General features: G+C 53.1%; 10 protein-coding genes across 10 annotated transcripts; 3 read left to right on the top strand and 7 right to left on the bottom strand.

Moving 5' to 3' along the window:
- Positions 1-334: 334 nt before the first annotated feature.
- Positions 335-1,460, bottom strand: QC763_302855 (uncharacterized protein). Its single transcript, XM_062910734.1, has 2 exons — positions 1,155-1,460; positions 335-1,101 (listed from the first exon to the last, which is right to left on the bottom strand). Exons 1-2 carry the CDS (start codon positions 1,303-1,305, stop codon positions 410-412), a joined length of 843 nt encoding a protein of 280 aa, XP_062766698.1. The 5' UTR covers positions 1,306-1,460; the 3' UTR covers positions 335-409.
- Positions 1,461-2,682: 1,222 nt separating this feature from the next.
- On the bottom strand, positions 2,683-3,652 carry QC763_0049980 (uncharacterized protein; the record flags this gene model as incomplete). The annotated part of the gene is made up of 2 exons (XM_062905753.1): positions 2,683-3,423; positions 3,481-3,652. 2 exons carry the CDS (start codon positions 3,650-3,652, stop codon positions 2,750-2,752), a joined length of 846 nt encoding a protein of 281 aa, XP_062766697.1. The 3' UTR covers positions 2,683-2,749.
- Positions 3,653-4,050: 398 nt separating this feature from the next.
- On the bottom strand, positions 4,051-4,890 carry QC763_302851 (uncharacterized protein; the record flags this gene model as incomplete). Its single annotated transcript, XM_062910732.1, has 2 exons — positions 4,051-4,637; positions 4,695-4,890. The coding sequence occupies 2 exons, from the start codon at positions 4,888-4,890 to the stop codon at positions 4,051-4,053; spliced, it is 783 nt and encodes a 260-aa protein (XP_062766696.1).
- A 257-nt stretch (positions 4,891-5,147) lies between these two features.
- On the bottom strand, positions 5,148-6,155 carry GLD2 (Glycerol 2-dehydrogenase (NADP(+)); the record flags this gene model as incomplete). The annotated part of the gene is made up of 1 exon (XM_062910733.1): positions 5,148-6,155. One exon carries the CDS (start codon positions 6,153-6,155, stop codon positions 5,148-5,150), a length of 1,008 nt encoding a protein of 335 aa, XP_062766695.1.
- A 1,505-nt stretch (positions 6,156-7,660) lies between these two features.
- Positions 7,661-9,238, top strand: QC763_302840 (uncharacterized protein; the record flags this gene model as incomplete). Its single annotated transcript, XM_062910731.1, has 1 exon — positions 7,661-9,238. One exon carries the CDS (start codon positions 7,661-7,663, stop codon positions 9,236-9,238), a length of 1,578 nt encoding a protein of 525 aa, XP_062766694.1.
- Positions 9,239-10,777: 1,539 nt separating this feature from the next.
- QC763_302835 (uncharacterized protein) lies at positions 10,778-11,854 on the top strand (the record flags this gene model as incomplete). Its single annotated transcript, XM_062910730.1, has 3 exons — positions 10,778-11,165; positions 11,305-11,611; positions 11,657-11,854. Exons 1-3 carry the CDS (start codon positions 11,122-11,124, stop codon positions 11,852-11,854), a joined length of 549 nt encoding a protein of 182 aa, XP_062766693.1. The 5' UTR covers positions 10,778-11,121.
- A 1,745-nt stretch (positions 11,855-13,599) lies between these two features.
- QC763_302830 (uncharacterized protein) lies at positions 13,600-14,609 on the top strand (the record flags this gene model as incomplete). Its single annotated transcript, XM_062910729.1, is given in 3 exon segments — positions 13,600-13,631; positions 13,639-13,664; positions 13,774-14,609. Coding segments are annotated over 3 exon segments (894 nt in total).
- Positions 14,610-17,427: 2,818 nt separating this feature from the next.
- On the bottom strand, positions 17,428-17,749 carry QC763_0049920 (uncharacterized protein; the record flags this gene model as incomplete). The annotated part of the gene is made up of 2 exons (XM_062905752.1): positions 17,428-17,613; positions 17,672-17,749. 2 exons carry the CDS (start codon positions 17,747-17,749, stop codon positions 17,428-17,430), a joined length of 264 nt encoding a protein of 87 aa, XP_062766691.1.
- A 267-nt stretch (positions 17,750-18,016) lies between these two features.
- On the bottom strand, positions 18,017-18,299 carry QC763_0049910 (uncharacterized protein; the record flags this gene model as incomplete). Its single annotated transcript, XM_062905751.1, has 2 exons — positions 18,121-18,299; positions 18,017-18,031 (listed from the first exon to the last, which is right to left on the bottom strand). The coding sequence occupies exons 1-2, from the start codon at positions 18,274-18,276 to the stop codon at positions 18,017-18,019; spliced, it is 171 nt and encodes a 56-aa protein (XP_062766690.1). The 5' UTR covers positions 18,277-18,299.
- A 920-nt stretch (positions 18,300-19,219) lies between these two features.
- Positions 19,220-20,151, bottom strand: QC763_302820 (uncharacterized protein; the record flags this gene model as incomplete). The annotated part of the gene is made up of 2 exons (XM_062910728.1): positions 19,924-20,151; positions 19,220-19,847 (listed from the first exon to the last, which is right to left on the bottom strand). Exons 1-2 carry the CDS (start codon positions 20,007-20,009, stop codon positions 19,220-19,222), a joined length of 714 nt encoding a protein of 237 aa, XP_062766689.1. The 5' UTR covers positions 20,010-20,151.
- Between the last annotated feature and the right edge of the window lie 206 nt (positions 20,152-20,357).

Genomic DNA, 20,357 nt, shown 5'->3' with positions numbered 1-20,357 from the left:
CAATACCTTCACGGGTAGGGCGGGGGAAAATAATTGAAGAATTCATTTCTTGGTCGCGTACTGCCGTGGTCCACCAGGTGTCCTTTTGGGAGCATGCCCCGATGGCTCCGAGCGTGATGGCTAGGAGGGTTGTGATGGGAGGGAGATACATCGAGGAACTGGGCTTGAGTTAGAGGTGGTTTTGGGAGAGCGAAGACCCAACAGAAAGTTGACGACGTGGATGGGAGCTGAAACAAGAATGCTGACTACCAGGTAGCTCCACATTCGTGCGATACTTCGCCGCGACTCTCCACCAGGCAAGAAGCAGTAGAGTGAGCTGGGGAGGCTTAGCTTTTGGCCCTGAAACTTTTGCACGCGGTTCCGTCTGGATATACAAATGGATGGACTTGGTTTACTATTCATTGCCGTCTCAAACCACCATCATCACCGCCAACAATGCTCCCAAAACCCCAGCTGCACCTTTCCCAGCCCCTGAACCAACGATTTCCTCCTCTACAGCCGTAGACTGAGCTGCACCGGAAATCGCCTCCTCCGAATTGGGATGCTCTTTCTCGTGCGACGATGGCTGAGGTCCGCCGGTGACTACTGGACGGCCCTGCATGTCGTCCACCAAAGAAATGACCACGGAAGAAGTGACCGCAGTAGGCACCTCCCCCATATTCGAGGTTTCCACCACCCTACTCTCAGACGTCGCAATCCCGGCCATAGACACAATTGTCGAACTTGTCATCGAGGGTGTCAAGGGCGTGGAAGACACCACCGCAACGGCACCCACCCCCGTCACAACAGGCAACGGCAACAACGCAGGACATTCACACTTCGTCTTCCCCCACACCGGATCATCCTTCAACGCCTCCCTCTGAACAGCGCACCACTCCGCCTCCCGCTCACACTCCAACCGCGCCACCGACCCAGGATAAAGCCTCAGGTTCGGCCAGCTCTCATCCCTGCACTGGCATTTAAAGCAGTAGGGGATTCGCTTGTCAGGGTCATCCTGTCTGTTGTTCTCGGTGATGCATACGTTTTGGCCGGGGATGGTACCGCCCGATGGACTGCAGACTGCTTCACAGGTTTTGATTTGGCTCGGGCAGACGGTGTTGCCTGAAGTGTGTGTTAGCAATTACACGAGATCAATGGAGGCGGAGGGAACTAACCGTAGTATGCAATGCCATTTTCAGTTCTTCGTATGTTTGGCGTGAGACACCAATATCCCTGCTTTCTGGTGTCCCATTCCCAGTCGCGTGACAACACACCCCATGTTCCAAGCCCAACGGCCAGGAGGCATGACGCGGTGATGAAACGCATGTAAGGCAGCAGGGCACTGTTCAAGGCGAGTGGAAAGAAAGATTCGGCAGGCTGACGTTGATCGGGAAAGGGACTTTTATATCGACTATTCCATGGAGCCCTCAACCACTAGCGAGTGGATGTCATCGCGATGTCTCCGCCCGTTACAGACTAAAAGAGATTAAACAACCCCGTCAATGTGACGAACCCCTATCCAGAACCTCTGAAAGGGATACTGGTTGAAGGCACTTCTGAATAATCCTGGTTCGGTGCAGCTAAACAGTGCACAACAAGATGTCTCAATGTCAACACAAGATACCGTGAATACAAGCTTGAATTGCATACTGCGGAACTGTCTATCTATACCAGCTAGTTCCTCCGTATATATAGACCTTTCTAGGGTCGTGATCAGTCTGATCAGTGCCCTGATCACACTGATCACTCCACTTAGTCTAATTAGTGCACTAATCGCACTAATCAGTCTTCCTGTGCTGTGATTAGCTCCCCTAGGTGTTTCTCGCTTAGCCCCTGCTCCCGTGGTTCTACAACCAATTGTTATTCCCGTCTATATACCAGGGTTGTAACATTAAACTAGTAATTAAACGAGTAATTAAACTAGTAATTAAACTAGAAATTAAACTAGTAACTAAACTAGTATTTAAATTTACCTTTTAGAAAGTAACTAGAAATATAGATGATGCTGGTATGAGCGTTAGTGCTAGTACTAGCGTTAGTAAATTTAATTTTTTCCAGTTAAAACAATATTCGTAAGCATTTAATTTAATGTTTCAATAGTATTACTATAATTAGCTTCACGCAAAGGATATTCCTTTTTTTTATTATACTTATGGTGCCGGAACTTAGTTTATTCTATGCTTTCTTCAAATATCATCACTTTTTACCATACCTTGCCTCACCATACCTTGTGTAACGGCATCAACTTATTACTGTTAAATTGTCTGTGGCTGATGTTGTGGCGGGATTGCGAGAGGCTTACTGTAGTGGGTTGATGTGGTAGCTATACCGTAGATATGAAAACTCTACATGGTAGATTTAGAGAATTTGTGCTTGACTGTCACAGTTAAGCTAACAGCAGGTCGGACAGTGTGCGGGGCGCAGGGCGTCCCCAGCCAATCATTAGTGGACCAATAGGAAGCGGGATCACTGGTGGAGTGACGGGATCTCGGTGATCCAGGTGGTCCACTGGTCTATATATGCGGAGGAACTAGATGGGTAGCAGATAGTTCCGCAGTATGCAATTCAAGCTTGTATTCACGGTATCTTGTGTTTACATTGAGACATCTTGTTGTGCACTGTTTAGCTGCACCGAACCAGGATTATTCAGAAGTGCCTTCAACCAGTATCCCTTTCAGAGGTTCTGGATAGGGGTTCGTCACACTCAGCCCAACCAACACAGACATCCCTTACAAAACTCTCTCAAACAACTATAGCAATCCAGATCTGTTCAGAGTGCCATCACCGCCGCTAAAACCGCCACTCCCACACCAGCCGCCTGCTTTACGGCGCCGGAGTCCTTGACCACAACTTCTATATCTAGGCCATCTGTAGATAGAGCCGTCGGTTGAGGCCCCGCGCCACGCGTTGTCGAAGTCTCTTCCGCCTCTACAAAACGCTCAGGGTCAAGAGCATTCCACAAATCATCCCCAGCCCCCGTGACCACAAGGGTGTTTGTCGAGGGCGCAGATGTGGATGTCGAGATCGTAGTTGTGGTGGTCGATATAGCGTCCTCCGGCGCGACTCCACGAGTCGCAGTAGCAAAAGATAGCGAAGTGATCGGTCTGGTGGAAACACCAGGAGCCATCGAGACATACTCCCCCTCTGGACAAATCTTGCACTTCCCCTCGGGAGGGCTTTGCGCGTATTGGCCGTAGGCATAATAGCAATTCTGCTCCTGCCGCTCGCAAACGTAGCGCTCGATCGAACCATAATATACCGTCAGGTCAGGCGTGGTGTCCTTGTCGTCCTTGCACCTGCAGATGAAGCAGTAGGTGATCCACTCAAACGGGCTATCGTAGCCATCATTGTTGGAGAAACACCCGTTTCTCCAGTCTACCGAGCCGCCTCTTGTGCTGCAATATGCTTGGCATGTTGAGACCTGGTTGGGGCAGACGTTGTTTCCTGACGGGTGCACTTGTTAACGACCGTCAAGGTAACCAAGACACAAGGCAAACACACCAAAGCTCATGCTGCCTCTCCCAGGTTGAGACCGCTTGGGAGGCGTCAGACACGTCCATCCCTCCGCCTCATAAGAATCCAAGTCGAAAGGTTCCAACGATGTGGTGGCCGAAAGTACTCCGGTAATCCCGTACACGGCGACCACGAGGCCGGTGACAGATGGGAAATGCATCTTGATGTGGCGGAACAGCGATGGTGCTGAGACGAAAAGGGGTTCAAAGAAGAGAGCGCAAGACGCCAAAAATACAGGTTTCTGCGGTGACAATCGTGGGGGACTTATTCGATAGCCAAGAAGAAGCTATCGAATCGGATCCCCACCCTTACAGCCCAAAGAATGGATCTTTGGCACGTTGGCTCCCCAGCAGAGGCCTTGTGCGCGGGACGTCAGGGGATAGCCTCGTTAAGCGACGAATCATCGTGATGTAGCGGTCGAGCCTCAAACTTGGCGTTGACACGGCGTGGCAATTCTCGCGACGAGAACCGAGATGCCGAAATTGCATCAGCTGCGGGCAAAAGACCTTGTATTTGAGAATATATGGTGAAAAGAACAACGGCAGTTGCCCTGACGAGTTAAATCACTACTGCCGCCGCCACAATAACGCCAATGATACCAGCTGCTGTTTTCATCGCTCCAGAATCAACCACTGGTTCCTCAGTGGGCGACGGTTGACTTGCTTGGTCCACGGTTGACGCAGGCTGACGGGTAAGGGAGGTGGTTGTGCTCTCCAAAGTTGATTCTGGCATGCTCGATGCCGTGCTTGAGGTCCCAGCTGATGTGGCAACCTCGGAGATGATTTGAAGAGGCCTGATCTCGAGACTTCCATTCGGCAACCTGGCGGTGGCGGACGCAACTGAAGAAGAGGTAATGGGGCTCGCAATGAAGCCAGAAGCGGTGGTGGCAACCTTGGTATTGCAAACATCGTCGGGGAACCCAAGTCGACGACACATGTACTGACCAAGAGAGCCGGAATATTCAGCAACGGGATTTGGACCCGCGTCTTCCTGGCATTTACACGTAGTGCAGTAATTAATCGACTGCGACGGGTCGTCCTCGCCCTCGTTATCGGATATACACACGTTCTCGCCGGCCCTGGTACCGCCTCTGGTACTGCAGAAGGCCTGGCAAGTGCGAACTTGGTCAAGGCATAGGGTGTTTCCTGCAGACGAAAGTATGAGTAATAAGTATCTCTAGGTTCACGGTGAAGCAGACGAACCAAAGGGTGGGTTCCAGTCTGTGCCAGAACCTATACGGGACCGATCAGGCCGTACGCAAAACCATCCATCGTTGTGGTACTTGATGTACCACAGATCCGCGTCTTGCGAAGTGTCTTCCGGGGTAGGGGAAGATGTTACCCCAGTAATGGCGGATGCGACTGCCAACAGGCGCAGGATTGCTGTGCTGGAATGCATGTTTGTTGAGTGAGTGCTGGAGAGAGAGCAGAAGAGAGGAAGATGCAGCTGTCAAAGTGAAATGAGCGAGAGGCAGCACGATGTTGACAGAACTACCTTCTTTAGTGCGTGGAGGCTGAGGGGACCGCTAGACCCCTTAAGGGACCTCGGCCCCGCACAGGGTCTTGGTCGTGAGTTCTCGTCGAAAAAAAAATCAATTCGCTTTCCTCAATCCAACCTCAGCTTCCCAGGTATCTACCGTAAATACTCAGCTTCAATCATTGCTCCTTCTCGCCAGGCCACAGGTCATACCCAAACGTGTCCTTCATATTCACAAACCGCACATGCCGTCCCCTCGCAACATCCTCAATAGCATTGAACTCCTTGTCGGTCAGCTCGGGAATCTGAAAGTTGCTCTCGATGCGGCTTGGCGTGGAACTCTTGGGCAGCACAATGTAACCCCTACGAAGACCCCAAGCAAGTAACACCTGCGCGAGGTTGTGCCCGCTGTGCTTTGCCACCGCATTGAGAGCCGCGTTCTCTCTGACAGTCTCTCCTGTTGATGGCACTTGGTTCTGCGAGCCGAGCGGTGAATAGGCCGCTGGCAAGATGTCGTTCTTGAAGCAGAACTCGATGAGCTCCGTGTTGGGGAGGAAGGGGTGAATCTCGATCTGGTTGACAGCCGGCTTGATGCGCGCAAGCTTGAGAAGCTGCTCAAGACGTGGAATCGTCCAGTTGGACACACCAATGGCTCTCGCCTTGCCACTGTCGGCCAGCTCCTCCATCGCCCGCCATGTTGGCTCCGGGTTCTCGGTCAGCTCCTTGTTGATGATGTATTTCCCATCAGGCCCGGTCTTAACGGTGTGATCTGGGTTCTTCTCGGCGGCGATGGGCCAGTGCACGAGGAAGAGATCAATGTAGTCCACCTTGAGCTTCTCGCACGAGTTTTGGAAGCTCCATTTGACGTCCTCGGGCTCGTGGAGATGGTTCCAGACCTTGGTGCAGATGAAAATGTCCTTGCGCGTTACGCTAGGGTTCTTGGCGAGGAAATCTTGGATTGCATCACCAACCTCGTCTTCGTTGAGGTAGAACCACGCGCAGTCGAGATGTCGATAGCCCACCTCGAGGGCCTTGGTGACGGCTCTGTAGGTTTCTCCCTTGGCTCCCTCGTTGGCAAAGGTGCCGAAGCCGACTGCAGGGATCTTGACGCCGTTGTTGAGGGTGTATGTCTTGGATGCCATGGTTGTCGTTGTTGTTGTCGGTGATGGTCTCAGATACTCTCCCATGATCTTTTTGAAGTTGACAGTTGAGAGTAAAAGAAGCGAACAAAGCTCAAGAAGTTACATGTACCCCCTGAGTCCAACTCGGTCCAGGGGACAACGCACAATAATAAATCCCAATCAGCGACAGTCCATCCCGCAGACTTGGAACCACCCACGTGCGCGAATTTTCGCCTCACAAGCGACCCTTCAATACCTTAACTTTTTTTTTTTGCTGGTTCGGATGAAAGCTGACACTACACTGTGACACGTCGAGAATTCCGAGTCTGAGGCGACTGCTGACCCCTACCCCCAGCTAATGTGGTTCCACAAAGTGACGCATGGCCATCCAACGGGCTCCACACGGCCTTGTTTTGGAGTCTTGGACACGAAGAAACAAGCAGTTGACAAGAGTGGCATGAGTGGCATCATGCATGACAGTGCCGCGGCGACGCTAGAACTTTTCCAAACTCCAGCCACTCAGGACCATCTCACATCTTCTCACCGCCGGCTTCCCACCATCTTCCCACTATCTCACAAGCTCCCACCACTGACCCGACAAATGATGGAGGGGGGTGAGATCGGCAAGCAGCCGAGTCATGTCGGCAAGGAGCCTCAGCGTTCCCTAGCGGTGTAACCCCATTTTTCCGTGCGGTTGGGTCGCACCGGACGGACAATTACGGGCATGAACCCTGGCCGCGGCTCTTGGGGCCGCCGTGAGCGCCGTGGTCGTTAACATCAAGTTCGGGGACGCGGAGGCAAAAACAAGCACGGATCCGGGCCCCGCCGACCGCCCCGCTGCTGTCCCGCCTGATTTTTGCGGGTTTCTATGGAGCTGGCGATGGAGTCAATGACAACATCGATACGGGGAACACACAGGGACACGCAGGGTTGTCAGCATCAAACAACCATCAACAACGTCTGCCAAACCTCCGAGACCCCCTCTTATCAGTGGCCACCCTCAGCCACCCACCAGTCGGGCGGCGACATCTGGATACGCTCTGGATACAAGACCCGCTTGTCATGGCTTGATCGTACGAGTCGGGAAATCCGATCAAAAGACAATAATGCGCCAATCCTGTCCTCAGGGTCTTCTTCCGCTGTTTCAGAAACCGCATCTTCGGCACTCGTAGAGCTTACATCATTGGACCCCTGTGGAGATCCCCTCAAGAGTTTTCACCTGCATCTCCATTTACGACGTCATACTGGAGCACGTCTTGGTGGGTTTTGGCTTGGGATGACCGAGCATGGCGCCGTTCGACGATCGTCTCCGGTCGGTTCTCGCGGTTGAGAAAATCGAAACAGACGGCCGAGGATGGTGTGTGGATGGAGGACAGCGTAGTCGTGGAGGCGATATAAGAGCTTTCCCCTTCTCCCCAACGGCTGGCTGGTCTGTTTCAGTATTGCCGACATCTTGTCTACCTCTCCATCCAACAGTTTCACCACAGCCTGTTAGAGATACTCTGATGCAAAGCACATCTACCATCTATCTTCTTTGTTCATCTTACGACTAAATTTCAGAACCGCCCATCATGTCCGGAGCAGGAGGCCCAGCGTTCAAGGACGTCGACTTTTCCAAGTCCATCCAGACACCCCCCGACTCTCCCGGCAAGCCAAAGAGCAAGTTCACACACAAGAAGACGGAGAGCTGGAGCAAGCACTTCCAGAATGGCAACAGGAGAGATGGCAGTTGGGCCAGCGTCGAGAACAAGATGGCCATCCCAACCTCGCCAGGTTCGCACAACACCATCGAGGTGCCTGCCTTGAGGTCGCCTGATGCCGATGCTTCCCAGTACATGCACAACCTCTCCGTGTCACCATCGCAGAAGGAGCGGAGACTATCCCGCAACTCGTTCGGCGCTGCCCTCCCCATCCCTCGCTCCAAGCGCCAGTCTCGCTTGAGCAGCGTCACGTTCCCCGATGTCCAGGAGGCCCTGAGAAATGCCTCCAAGGAGAACCAGCGCCCCGGCATGCCCCCAATCCAGCCCACCAGAGAAATCCTGGTTTCTCAGGTCCAGGACGTCCAGTCCGACAAGGTCAAGCTGGCCAAGAACATGGCCTTTGTCTTTGACATTGACGGTGTCCTGGTGCACGGTGACCGCCTGATCCCCGAGGGCAAGATGGTCCTCGACATGCTCAACGGCAACAACCAGCTCGGCATCAAGATCCCCCACATCTTCCTCACAAACGGCTCCGGCAAGCCCGAGCTGGCCCGGACAGAGCAGCTGTCCAAGATCCTCCAGAACCCCGTCAACACGGAGCAGTTCATCCAGTCGCACACCCCCATGCGCGCGCTGGCCGAGTACTACAACACCGTTCTCGTCGTCGGCGGTGAAGGGTACAAGTGCCGCGAGGTGGCCGAGCAGTACGGCTTCAAGGACATCATCGTCCCCAACGACATCGTCGCCTGGGACGAGTCCATCGCCCCCTACCGCGTCTTCACCGACGAGGAGCGCGCCTCCGCCCGCCCGAGGGACTTTTCCAAGGTCAACATTGACGCCATCATGGTCTTCTCCGACTCGAGAGACTATGCCACTGACATGCAGATCATCATGGATTTGCTTGTCAGCGAGAATGGCCGGCTCGGCACCGTAGCCAAGGACCCCGTCTCCCAGCGGATCCCCATCTACTTCTCCCAGGGCGACTTCCTCTGCCCGACCGAGCACCCCCACCCTCGCATGTCGCAGGGCGCGTTCCGCATCGGGCTCGAGGCCATGTACAAAGCCCACACGGGCGTTGACCTGGAGCGTGTGGTCTATGGCAAGCCCGAGCTGGCGACGTACAAGTATGCCGACGAGGTGATCGCCTCGTGGATGGACGTCCTTCATGGGGAGGAGAGGATCCCGGAGAACATCTACATGATTGGTGACAACCCGGCATCGGATATTGTGGGGGGAAACATGTACGGGTGGAACACTTGCCTGGTCAGGACGGGTGTTTTCCAGGGCGGGGAGAATGATGAGGAAAACCCGGCTAATTTCGGGGTGTTTGCTAATGTTTGGGAGGCGGTGACGGCGGCGTGCAGGAAGCAGCTGGGGGATGATTTCAAGTTTAAGTGGGATGATCGGGTGAATCCGGTGTTGCATGGGAATCAGTCTGCTATTCACTGAGCGATGTGAAGTTTTGGGAGGCATGATTGATATTTTTGGGGGGCGGTGGTGTATGGGTGTAGTATATAGATACCAGCTCGCGAGGGCACATAGTTTTTGACTATTCTTTTGTTTGTCTTTCGTTTTGTGGGGATCTTGTACTTGAGATGCATGGCCTAGATGGTTGGTGTTTTAGTGTGCTCAAATTCAGGATATTTAATAAGTTTTGATGGTCGAGTGGTGATATTTGTGAATGCTGTGATGTGATTATGCGTGTCGTGATGGGAATTGTGATGAGAGCTCCCAGTGTGAAGTGAAATCGTGGAGTATCCAACAGCGAGAAATTACAGTGAGAAATTACAGTGAGAAATCGGGCATGTCCATAGGTTTTCAGGTGGCTGTTCACATGACATGCGAGTGAATGGCTTGTTTTTATGATGAGAATATTTGTATAGACCGTTCTTATCTTAGAGACCTTCATCAGGCATTCATTGTAAATGAGGAGGAATACTCGAGTGTGCTTGAATCACCCTTGAGTCTCTGGTCTTGAGAGGATGCCTGCCCCCCATCGCACACTCGGAGCCGTGTTGACCGAATGCCCGGTTGTTGAAGAGCTCACTGCCCGCCGAGTCCCCGCCACACGTCGAGAGGAGGCGAGGGGTCCTGGACTACCTAGTCCCTGCAGACATCGAGGGGTAGACATTATCATCAATTCTATTTCCATCTCTCTCGCCATTCCTCTCCTACCTCAAAAACGTCCAAGCCCTCCACCAACTCCTCCGGACCGCCGACGTGACCGACCACTTGCTTGCGAGCATAGCGAGCAAGACCAGCTAGAGCTACAGGTATGCGCATTCCCATCTCCCGGCTATCCCATCCTCTTAGATCCATCTTCTCTTTCTCATTTCCCCTCCTCCTATGATCCTTTTGCCGACAGCACACCCCCGTCCGATGGTCCCTCCAACCTCGACACCATCCGATCCTTTCCATCGATCTATGTTTGGACGACAACTAACATTCGACTGACACAGGAGCCGTCCTCGCGGGAAAACCAGAAGCAGCCAGGGTGGATGACTGCATCTTTACCATCCTTAGCATCATTATCGACTATTCCTATCCTGTAAGTCGCTTCATCTGCCCCTCATCCCATCAATTCGACTATTGGGTCGAACAAACGCGTCCAATTGGCTGAGTCTCAACCCAGATCTAGACATATCGTTACTGCGGCTGCTGTCGAAATTTCTACATGCAATGAGTGTAGAAAATAGGTGAGAACATGTTCGATTGATTTGGGTGTTCGAGGCGGTGGCTAACAGGCCTATGCAGGTCCCTCTACAACTTTGGCATTGTTCCCCCCCATCCGGGGGGAGGACACAAGACACTTCCCGCAAGCCAGCTGTTCCGGCTTACCTAGCGTGAGTTTCATCCTGTTTGATCCGAGTGTCGATGATTTTGCTAACGGCGATGGTGTTCAGTCGAACAAGCTGGCACGCAATGAGCGACTGTTCACAATCGAGCCGGCCTTCCTTTGTGACGGGATTCTCCTTGCGGGGCCGGATCATCATCTCGTCCATCGATACCTCTGATCCGACGTGATCACTGGTCAGCGGCCCACAGAGCCCAACCTTTGGCGCTGGAGGCGTGGCCTCATTCGCTATCTTGGGCCCCGCTGTTGTCGTGGCCCAGGGTGTCAGCGAGAAATTGCTCCGACTGTGATCGGCGCCGCTGGCTGTGAGCCCAGCACTGCCGGGAAGTTCGTGATTGCGACTGTGGATGCCGAAGAGAGACTTCATCGAGGACAACATTGCCTGGGCATCTTCCCAATCCTTTGGTCACACCCCGGAGTCAAGAAGCGGCCATTGAGGAGGTGAACAGTGTGGGTCCCTTCTGGGGGATGGTTGAGAATGGAGTCTTGGTGTTTGGTGGTACACATCGTTGTTGGTGAAGTGTGAGTCTTGCCTAGCCTTGAAAAGTCTTCTATCCAAACCCGGTTTCTTTGAAGGCGTCACATCCACGTTATTTAATTTTGCTAACCGTGACTAGCAACGCAGCGCGTTATTGTTGGGCCATATTTCCCATTCGACCAGAAAGGTTTCGAGCGCAATCGTCTGGAGTCTCTCCTCCTTGCAACCCAGCGAAGCCCACGATTACATCCAGGCACAGGGTCCCTTCAACCAGAGCTGCCGCTCTATCTACGTTACCGTTTCCGTCAGCGCTAATGTCGAACCTCGATATAAACCGCTTGGAAGGGCTGCAGCTGCTTCGCCAGTCAGTCCTGCCAACTACAGTCGTTTGCAGGCGCCTTCATTAAGAGAACGGACCAAACTACAAGATCAGCTGACGGTCGTATTCGTTCGGCTGCCAACGACGCAGACCACGACACGGACTTTCTCCGTCAGTACGACCTGCCGCTCAGTCTCTGGGCAGTTGGAGCTATAGCTATGGGGTGTCGAGTTTGAAAAGATGGAGACCCCCACTTATGCCATCAACAACCGTGATGGCATGCTCCTCCGTGGCCATCGTCTGACTGTTCAGCGTAAACAGTCAAAGTTCGCCAACACTCGCCTTGCCACCCTATACATCGACAACATTGAGCTGGCCGAGGTCAACAAGACTGCGCCTCACCACGATATTTAAGTCGCCACTCGTCGTGATAACTTGACGGGCCAAGTTTATAACGGCCCCAACAGCACAGCCAACGCGTTGGCTCGCCACAACAACAGCTCTGCCACGTACAACCAGGCTGGATGTGAAGAATCAGCGAGTGCGTTTCCGAACGCTGGTCTTGACAGAGCCAGGCAAAATCATCAATTCCGCCTCCTGGCTTTTGGTCTCTCGTCTCGTCCAGCAGCGAGCTGCGATGTCTTGTCGTCGTTTGCGAGCGGAGACCTGGTGACCATAGTCAGGCGACCCGGCTTCTCGTCGCCTGCAGATGCCTCCCTCGAGCGAGCGCAAGACCCTATAGTGCCCCGGCCATCCAAACAATCGTTGATTGTTGAGGTCGCTTCGGAACGAATCGAAGAGACTCCCGCTAGCTTGAGCGGCGTACACACGACAAGGCTGGTTCTATGACCTTCTTCCTAACCAGATCTATCTACCAGCGTTCCAACAACAATGTCAAGCCTTTTGTCACTCGCTCGCAACATGACGCCACGAAAGTTCGCAAAACAAGAGCCAGCCCTTCTTCGACGGGTTCCGAAACTCACGGGATATCATAGAGTCGATGTGCGTTTGGGTATGTGGAACCAAAAGGACATCCTACTCACAGGGTAGGCCAGGTGGTATATATCTCTACAGGGCATCTGATCCGGATTCTAAAATCTGTCGCCCGGTTACCCAGGTAGCGGCGATCTGCTTTCAAGCCGTCCGCCAGAAGCCCGACGCACCCAACCCTTAGCACGTGTTTCGCTGAGGAGACGGCAGCTACGGCAAGGTGTACAACTTTCCCATGAAACCCTGGATCACCATCAACCTTCCAGAGACGGATGAGTGTTCCGCCATCCTTGACATATCTCGGCTTGAGAGGGGTCGCTGGGCAGGCAGGTTGGTTGAATGGGAATCATGAGCGAAGGTGGAGGGGTAAGAGTCCCTTTCGCTGCATAATGTTCTTCGACAAACCGATTCAACGTGTCCCAAACATTAAACACCAACAACGACCACAACAACAACAACAACAACAACAACAACAACAACAACAACAACAACAACAACAACAACAACAACAACAACAACAACAACAACAACAACAACAACAACAACCAGGCCGACGAGAACGACGGAAAGATGTCGCACGGAGACAACAAGCCCATGAGGGGCTTTGGTGGTGGGGTGGTAGGGAGGGACAGAGGGAGGGAGATTGGCACAGGTGGCCACCAGCCGGAGCGAGGAAAAGGATGTAGGCTTGGAGGAAGATTGGGCCATGTTAGGCGTGCCGGATGTGTTGTAAATAGTGATATCCTCTTCAGTGCAATTGTGAGGCATTGTATCTCTTATCTCCTGTAACTATTCTTGTACAATAGCCATAGCTGGTTTTGATTCTTTTTCTCTATCATGTACAACAGCCCTAGCTAGTTTTCATATTTCTTCAAAAGTCACTATTTGGGAAAGCCAGTCTGTAGTCGTTGAGCTGCCGTGATGAATATTGTGACATTGACATTGACAAGACTGAGGGAAGTATGGCATGGAGCACGAAGACTCAAGTCTGACCCGAGGATTGTGACTGGAAATAAAAGTGGCACCCGTCGAATGCAGGTACACACTCGGTCCTTCCCGCGTGTAATTGCTGAGGGGAACCGCCCAATCACACTTTCCCCCAACTTGTTTAGCCGTTGAACGACGACATCCAACACTCAATGCCAAACAGTACCAGGCGACTCGTAGCCATGACCATTGGAAATCGAAGCGTGTCAACTCGGTGACAGATGTGACACCGTCGGTTATGATGGCAGTATGTATATCCCCCCCAACATCTCTTTCGCCCCAAAATCCTCACCCTCCACCACCCAACCTCCTCACCACCACGATGAAGTCCCTCCTCCCACTAACCCTCCTCCTAGTAGGAGCCCGCGCCTCCTGCCCGCGCTCCCTCCTGAAAGCCCTCACCGCCGCCTACGTGGAAGCCCAAACCGTAGGAAACCACTCCTTCATCTCCACCCTCGGCCGATCCGCCCCCAACTTCCTCTACATCGAAAACAACGCCGTCCTCGGCGACCTCTCCCACTCCTCCCTCGCCGTGCCCATCAATCCCGACTTCCACAGGTCGATTCACGATGTCGAACAGTGCGCTTCCGTCACTGAGATCATTGCCGCTACGCAGGAACATCCGTATGTTTTGCACACGCGGATTATCTGGCAGGCTACACCCGATAATCTAGCGGTCACGGGAATAAGCCTGATTGAATCGGTGGTTACAGACGAGGGGGACTGGCTTTTTAACGCGACTGGGACGTTGGATCTGAATAAAGGGGAGAAGTGGGATGTTATTCCGCTGGCGGCGCGGGAATCGAGGGAACAGATACAGAAGCTGGGGGATTGGTATTTTGATCGGTTTGGGGATGTGGGGAGGGGGGATGTACCGTGGCATGCTGAGCCTTGCTATCGGTTGGAGGGGGGATTGCCGGCTAGGGGGACGAAGAAGGGGGAGGATTGTATCCATGTTATGCCAGGGGGGATCAAGGTGCCGTATAGACGGTATGTGGTTGATGAGGAGATGGGAGCGGTGGATGTTTTTATGGGTTTTCCTGGGTTGGATAGAACGCAGGGACAGGCGCCCATGCCAGATAGCCATCTTTTTAGGGTGGAGGGGGGGAAGGTGAGATATTGTCATACTGTTAGTGCTTGTGTTGAGAGGGGGTGTGGGATTGGGGAGATAGAGTGGCCAGAGAGGAGGTAGAGGGGGATGTTCTTGGGTGGGAACATCAAAGATAAACGAGTAAGGAAACAGACTACAAATTAGGGTCAATACCTCGTATTCACAGTCCGAGCTTTTCTTCCAGAGACGGACCCTCGGTGACTCATTTGTATATCGCCAAAGATCACCGCCTAAACCTCTCATCCCACAACTCCTTATCGTCCCAGCAAAACGCAGCTGTGCTGTCATGATATGCCGACAAGATCTGTCGCTGTATCTCGTGCTTGCGTGGCTTTGATGCCGCTTTGGGCGCCAGCACTATACCCTCCATCTTCTCAACCCCGCCTTCACGCGACTTCACCGGCGCCCTGTCCCGCACCACGAAACAAGAATTGTTCTCCTTATCAACATCCATGGCGTCCTCGACCAACTTCAACTCACGCATATCACCGGCCAGAGCCTCCTCCCGGTTGTCGAAATCGTGCCAGATGTTCTCGCCGTCCCTCCCGGCGAAGGAGACCCGACGCGGCGGGACCCTCCCCTCTAATTCCTTGACCCTGGCGGCGATGAGCAGCTTGATTGCCTGTCATCAACTAGTGTTAACAACCAAGTCCAAGGCACCACCGCATCTATTTGTTTGCTCTCCCCCAACGAAGAGGCTCAGTTGCTGGGAGAATGGCCATTCACCTGACCGAGACGTCTCCTCTCGCAGATCACAACACAAGCTGAACCACCCGGTATCTGTGTCCCCTTTGACAACAGCCCTGACAAGAGAAACTCACCTCCTCAAACCGCATCCTCCTTCCCCCTCGAAACCCCTACCGCCACCGCCCACGCAGCAGCGTCCCCAGCCCCCTCCCACCGCGGCGAAGCGAGCGCTAATCATCCTGGCACGGTGAAGGGAAATACCCATGTCAAGGCTACTGAAGACTCAGCAACTCTTTTCTGTTCTCGACCTTAATAACAACCCAACTCCCCTACCCCTTTGATGAAGAATACACAATCCCACACGCACAACAGACACGATTACCTGACAAATTTCACTTACCCCGAAACAAAAACCTTCAACACCCAAGTGGTGAGATGCAGGCGTACGACCAGACACCCAACTCTTCAAGCAGGGAGTGGAAGCCGGAAAAGGAATAAGCGGGAGGAGGCGGCGTTGGGGGCTATGAGCGCGTCCCAGAGGTTGTTGAGGAGGGTGGTGGGCTGGCGCTGGTGATCCGTTTTCAGGGCTGGGATGGGACTGAGGGCGTTTGGAAACAGACTCAAAAGAAAGAACAGGGGGCCTGCCTGCGCTTTGATAGTCGGAGACAACGACAGGGGGTGGTGAGTTGGTTTGGTGGCTCAACTGGAGAATCCCAGGGAAAAGGACGGGAAGGGACCAAAGTACTTATGGATGCGTTTGGACCAGACAGCTGTGGGCTAGGTGGGGAAGAACTGGGAGGTGGAATGTGGTTGTTGGCTTGGTTTTCACTGGGTTGTCGTGGTGGATCGGGGTGGTGAGTTATGACAGGGAGGCGCTGTTTGCTTGCGTGGTGCTAGCAACTGGCAGCTCACTATTGTCTGACCAAGGAATGGTATTCCAGGGTAGCTTTCCTGGCCTTGAAGGAGTCTACCTCCACTCGGGCTTACCAGGCGTTTGTGGCGGAGCTTTGTCGCTGCTGTAGCCTTGATTCTGTCTCGGTTGGAAGAAACCGGTCGCAAACTTCAGACCCTCTGGGAGATGTCGACACAATGTTCGTCTATATACGAATCTACGAATATCACATCATTCAGCTCCAGCTTCCCGCAATATAACGTGCCCTGTATTTTGACTCATTGCCGGCCAACAATAGACAGGACAAGGTAACAGCAGTCCAGTCATGTACGAGCAGAAACAGCCACGATTTGGGAGCATGATACCACAGCGTCAAGCCGAGAAGATCTAGACGTCAGACCGATCATCATAGCACACGACAGCCTTTGAGGCAAAATCAGAAGATGGAAGGGTTCATGACCAAGTCATTCCCGCTCAAAATACCTACTCACATATAAATCACCCTCGATGGGGATGAAACGGACAACGCTGATCTGGTGTTACCTCCCTAGTCACGTCTTTATTCCATGACGCAAACATGTAAGTATGGCACCAAGACCAGCCGAAAGTGACTCGACAAAACAAATTTGCAAGTGGCGAACTGTTCAGGGATGAGTTGGTGATGGGTATCGACGGAGAACGTATGTCTTGTAAGAAATAAGACCACCAACTGACATGTTTCCGTCACATCATTGCCAGGGTCAACACGCATCCTACACGCTCAAATCCCAGAGTAGCCTGGGCCGCTTCTACCACAAGAGCCAGCATTGGCAGTTCAAAGGATTGCCGTGTGTGGAAGAGTCGAGGAAGGGAGCCGAAAACTCTTGAAAGGCTATTTGACGTGGGATTGATGTGTAAAAATGTACTTGAGATCAGAACACGGTCGAGAGATTCTGTGCAAAACCAATCCCAGCCGAGCCGGGACTCGTAGACCTCTTGCTCAAAGATGTTATGGTCAGGGTTGATTAACAGGTTAAGAGCACTCGATACAGGTGGAAACAGTGGCGGACACAGGTTCTATTTAGCTGACGAAGCCACAGAGTTGATTTGAAGCATGTAATTAAACTGATGATATTGTCTGATCAAAGATAGCCACCAACCCAAGCAGAATACCTTGCCCATAGAAATACTCGAGCACGTGCTCCTCCCTCCAAGCTCACCAGAGCTCTCCGCCAACCGTGAGCTGCATGTAACTCTTGAACACCACCCTTTGATCTGCTCGGCCGAGATTTGCGTAAGTGCATTGCATCAATCCTCTGCTCCACTCCATCCAGACACTGCTCAATCGACTCGACGTGCGTGGGCGGGGTAAACGCCGCCGACGAAGCCTTGGAATGGCAGGATTAACCTTGAGAACGCCCAGGGCTTCTCCGCGGTGGGAGTCGTGGGCAGTGATGTGAGAGCCGTCGAGAGGGCCTTGGGCAGGTGGGCTGATGGAGCCGTGGGCAGTGATGTCCGCCTCTTTCTCTGTTTCACCGAAATGTTAGCACAAAGGCCATGTTGTGGGCTGAATGGGAGAACAAACCTTGTTGTCATGTCCTGGCGAGAGAAACGGCCGATGGACGCCTGGGTTCCTCGACGAGTTTGCCCGCTTCTGGACCATGAGGACGTTCGCGCTGTCTGGGGAAACCCGCCCTGGACGAGTAGTCCTGGTAAGCGACAGGTTGCTCCTGGCTGGTCATGTATCCATGCTGCTGGATCTGTGACATATTGGAGGCTTCGTGGCCGTTGCTAGGCGGAAGACTCATCGCACCAAACTAGCTCGAGAGGGAGTCCACGCCCTCGGACCTGTGACCAAGATGATGGGCATGAGAGCTCGACAGGATCCCTCCATGAGGGTAAAAGATAGTTAATAGGCCTTAAAAGATAGTCAATAGGTCTGACGCTGCCCATCATCGCAAGGAGGAGAATGTGGTCAGCAAACCAATCTGTCATGGTTGGAGATGAGGACAAGAGTGGGTGGGACAGACTCACCGATCTTGCGGGGTCGAACGCGCCAGACAAGAGAACATCGGCTTGGATACAGTGCAGTTGGCGTGGACCAAGGTCTGCGAGGAACGATGCGCCAGCAAGCTCTGGGATTGGTGACACGGTGAAGATGAGGACGAAGAGAGGAAGGCTGACCTTCATCTGTTGCCCGAGGGCGATGCGGACTGCGTTGACCAGAAGAGAGTGGTGATGAGAGGAAGAAAAGGTTATGAGTTGAAGAATTCTCAGAGATCAAGGGATATACTAGGAAAATTACGATGGGACGTCAGGTGACTGAGCCCTGCCAGGGGAAATGGATTTTCCGGGGCTCTTTCCCCAGGAGAGAAGGAAAGTACGAGGACTCTATGTGAGCACGTCAGTGCCCAGGCCCGGTCAGGGGCGGGGACCTGAGCAGGCTCAAGCCTAGGCGCGGGGAAGGTAATATAGAAAGGCGCACTGCTCAGATGGCTCGAGTATGGCGTCAGAGGCGGGGATCGAGTCTTCTGGGTGCCATTCTTCGTGGACCGGATGCTCACCTGACTGGTCGCGTTCAAGCCTCCTTACCGCGATGGCCAGATCACGGCCCATGATTGGAGAGCAAAAGAACGTTCCAGTTTCGCATGCTGGAACCATCATGACACAGATCAGGGCTGCCGGGTGTGTGAACCCTGAAAACTTGTTCACAGTAGGAGGTAAGTCTGCGGAGCGCCGGCTATCTGCGTAACTGGTAGAACGGACGGGAGGGAAGGAGCCAAGAGGACTATCCGCAAATCAACCTGGCCCAGTTTTTGTGCCCTCTACATTATCCAATCCTTCACCTTGTGCTATTGTAATTTCCGCGCTGTGGTCCTTTCTGAGTTGTGAAACAGACAGTATGTGATAACATCGTGCTATTGCACTAATGAAGCCAGCTCACGGTTGTTTTGGGCTATGAGAAGATGTATTAATGAACTATGGGAGAGCGTATGCGATGAAAAGTGAAGCTTGATGTCCGCCTCCAAAAACGACTCGGTTGTACATGTTCTATTGCAGAACACATAATTTCCCAGCGCCAAACACCCACCTCGCCAAACAATGCCATAACCCCCCCCCACACCCCTTAATATCACTTCCACCACCCCTTCTCAATATCCCAGTAAACAACCCTCTTGTCTCCATGATCCTTGTCCACCTCCACAACCCTCTTCACCATCCTCGCCCCCCCATCCAACAGCACCATCTCCAACCCACCAAGTTTCTTCTCTACCGCCGCGGTCAAAACACATTGACTATACAACACCCTAATCGCCCCCCTATGACTCTTAGGCAGCCTCCTCTCCTTAATCAGAAACCTGTCCATCACCGCAATGGTATGAAACGACCAGGCATTCAACCTGTACGGCAACAGCACCGTCTCATGGTACAGCTGCCGACAAACCGGTGACAGCAGCGTCATGCCTCTTTTCCAGTTTTGATACGCCGCCGGAATCCTCTGCCCGGGTCCCACTGGCTTAAGGTGAGCCGTAGGCCAGGGGTTCTCCTCCCGCCCAAATACCATGCACCCGAAACCCCCAGGAACAACATCGTACAGCGGTCGATGAGTGTTGTTACTATTCGCGCCGTTGCTGATAGCCCTGAACTGATACTTTTTGAATATAACTTGGATCTGGCCGACGGATAACACGAGCTCGTAGATGCGATTTCGGAGTTCAGGGGGGAGGCGGAGGAGCGGGGAGTTGGTGTTTCGGACCCATCTGGTAAAGAAGAGACAGTTTGTTAGTGGGGAAGTTTGGAGATGGAGGACAAGGACACAGGGAAGGGAGAGCAAACAGTTCTGACTCGCGGCTCCCCTCAATGGGGAGGGATCTGTGTAGTTTATTCTGGAGTTTTCGTTGTCGGGACTTGGTCAACTGCATGTCGCGGGGCTGGAGGGGTCAATGGGGGCGGGGAATGGAGATGGCGGTGATAATGCTTGGGGATGACGGGTGAACGTTGTTTTGGCTGGGCGCGGTTGGGGGATGCCAAGATGTCTTACCACAACCAAGAGAACGCTATGGCGCGCCAGACCGGGGGTAAGCGGGGCGGACAGGGGAGCAACTTCGTGTTAGTGGGTTAGGTGTGTTGCCGTGGTCCAGACTATCACGTAGCACAGACATCGAGGCATCATGGAATGGTATAAGTACCTATGATTGGCTCGATGACTCTTTTCCTCCCGGAGAGCACTCCAGTCTTGAAATGGTCAGAATAAGTAAGGTATGTACATG

The sequence above is a fragment of the Podospora pseudopauciseta genome, chromosome 3 (assembly GCF_035222475.1).
Source record: "Podospora pseudopauciseta strain CBS 411.78 chromosome 3, whole genome shotgun sequence".
Taxonomy (NCBI): Eukaryota; Fungi; Ascomycota; class Sordariomycetes; order Sordariales; family Podosporaceae; genus Podospora; species Podospora pseudopauciseta.
This window is presented reverse-complemented; position numbering and strand designations above follow the sequence as displayed.

Bases quoted from the DNA above. Each gene is read 5' to 3' on its own strand.
- QC763_302855 (XM_062910734.1), bottom strand. From the start codon at position 1,305: ATGCGTTTCATCACCGCGTCATGCCTCCTGGCCGTTGGGCTTGGAACA. The intron at 1,102-1,154 runs GTTAGTTCCCTC...CACACACTTCAG, and splicing joins AAATGGCATTGCATACTACG to GCAACACCGTCTGCCCGAGC.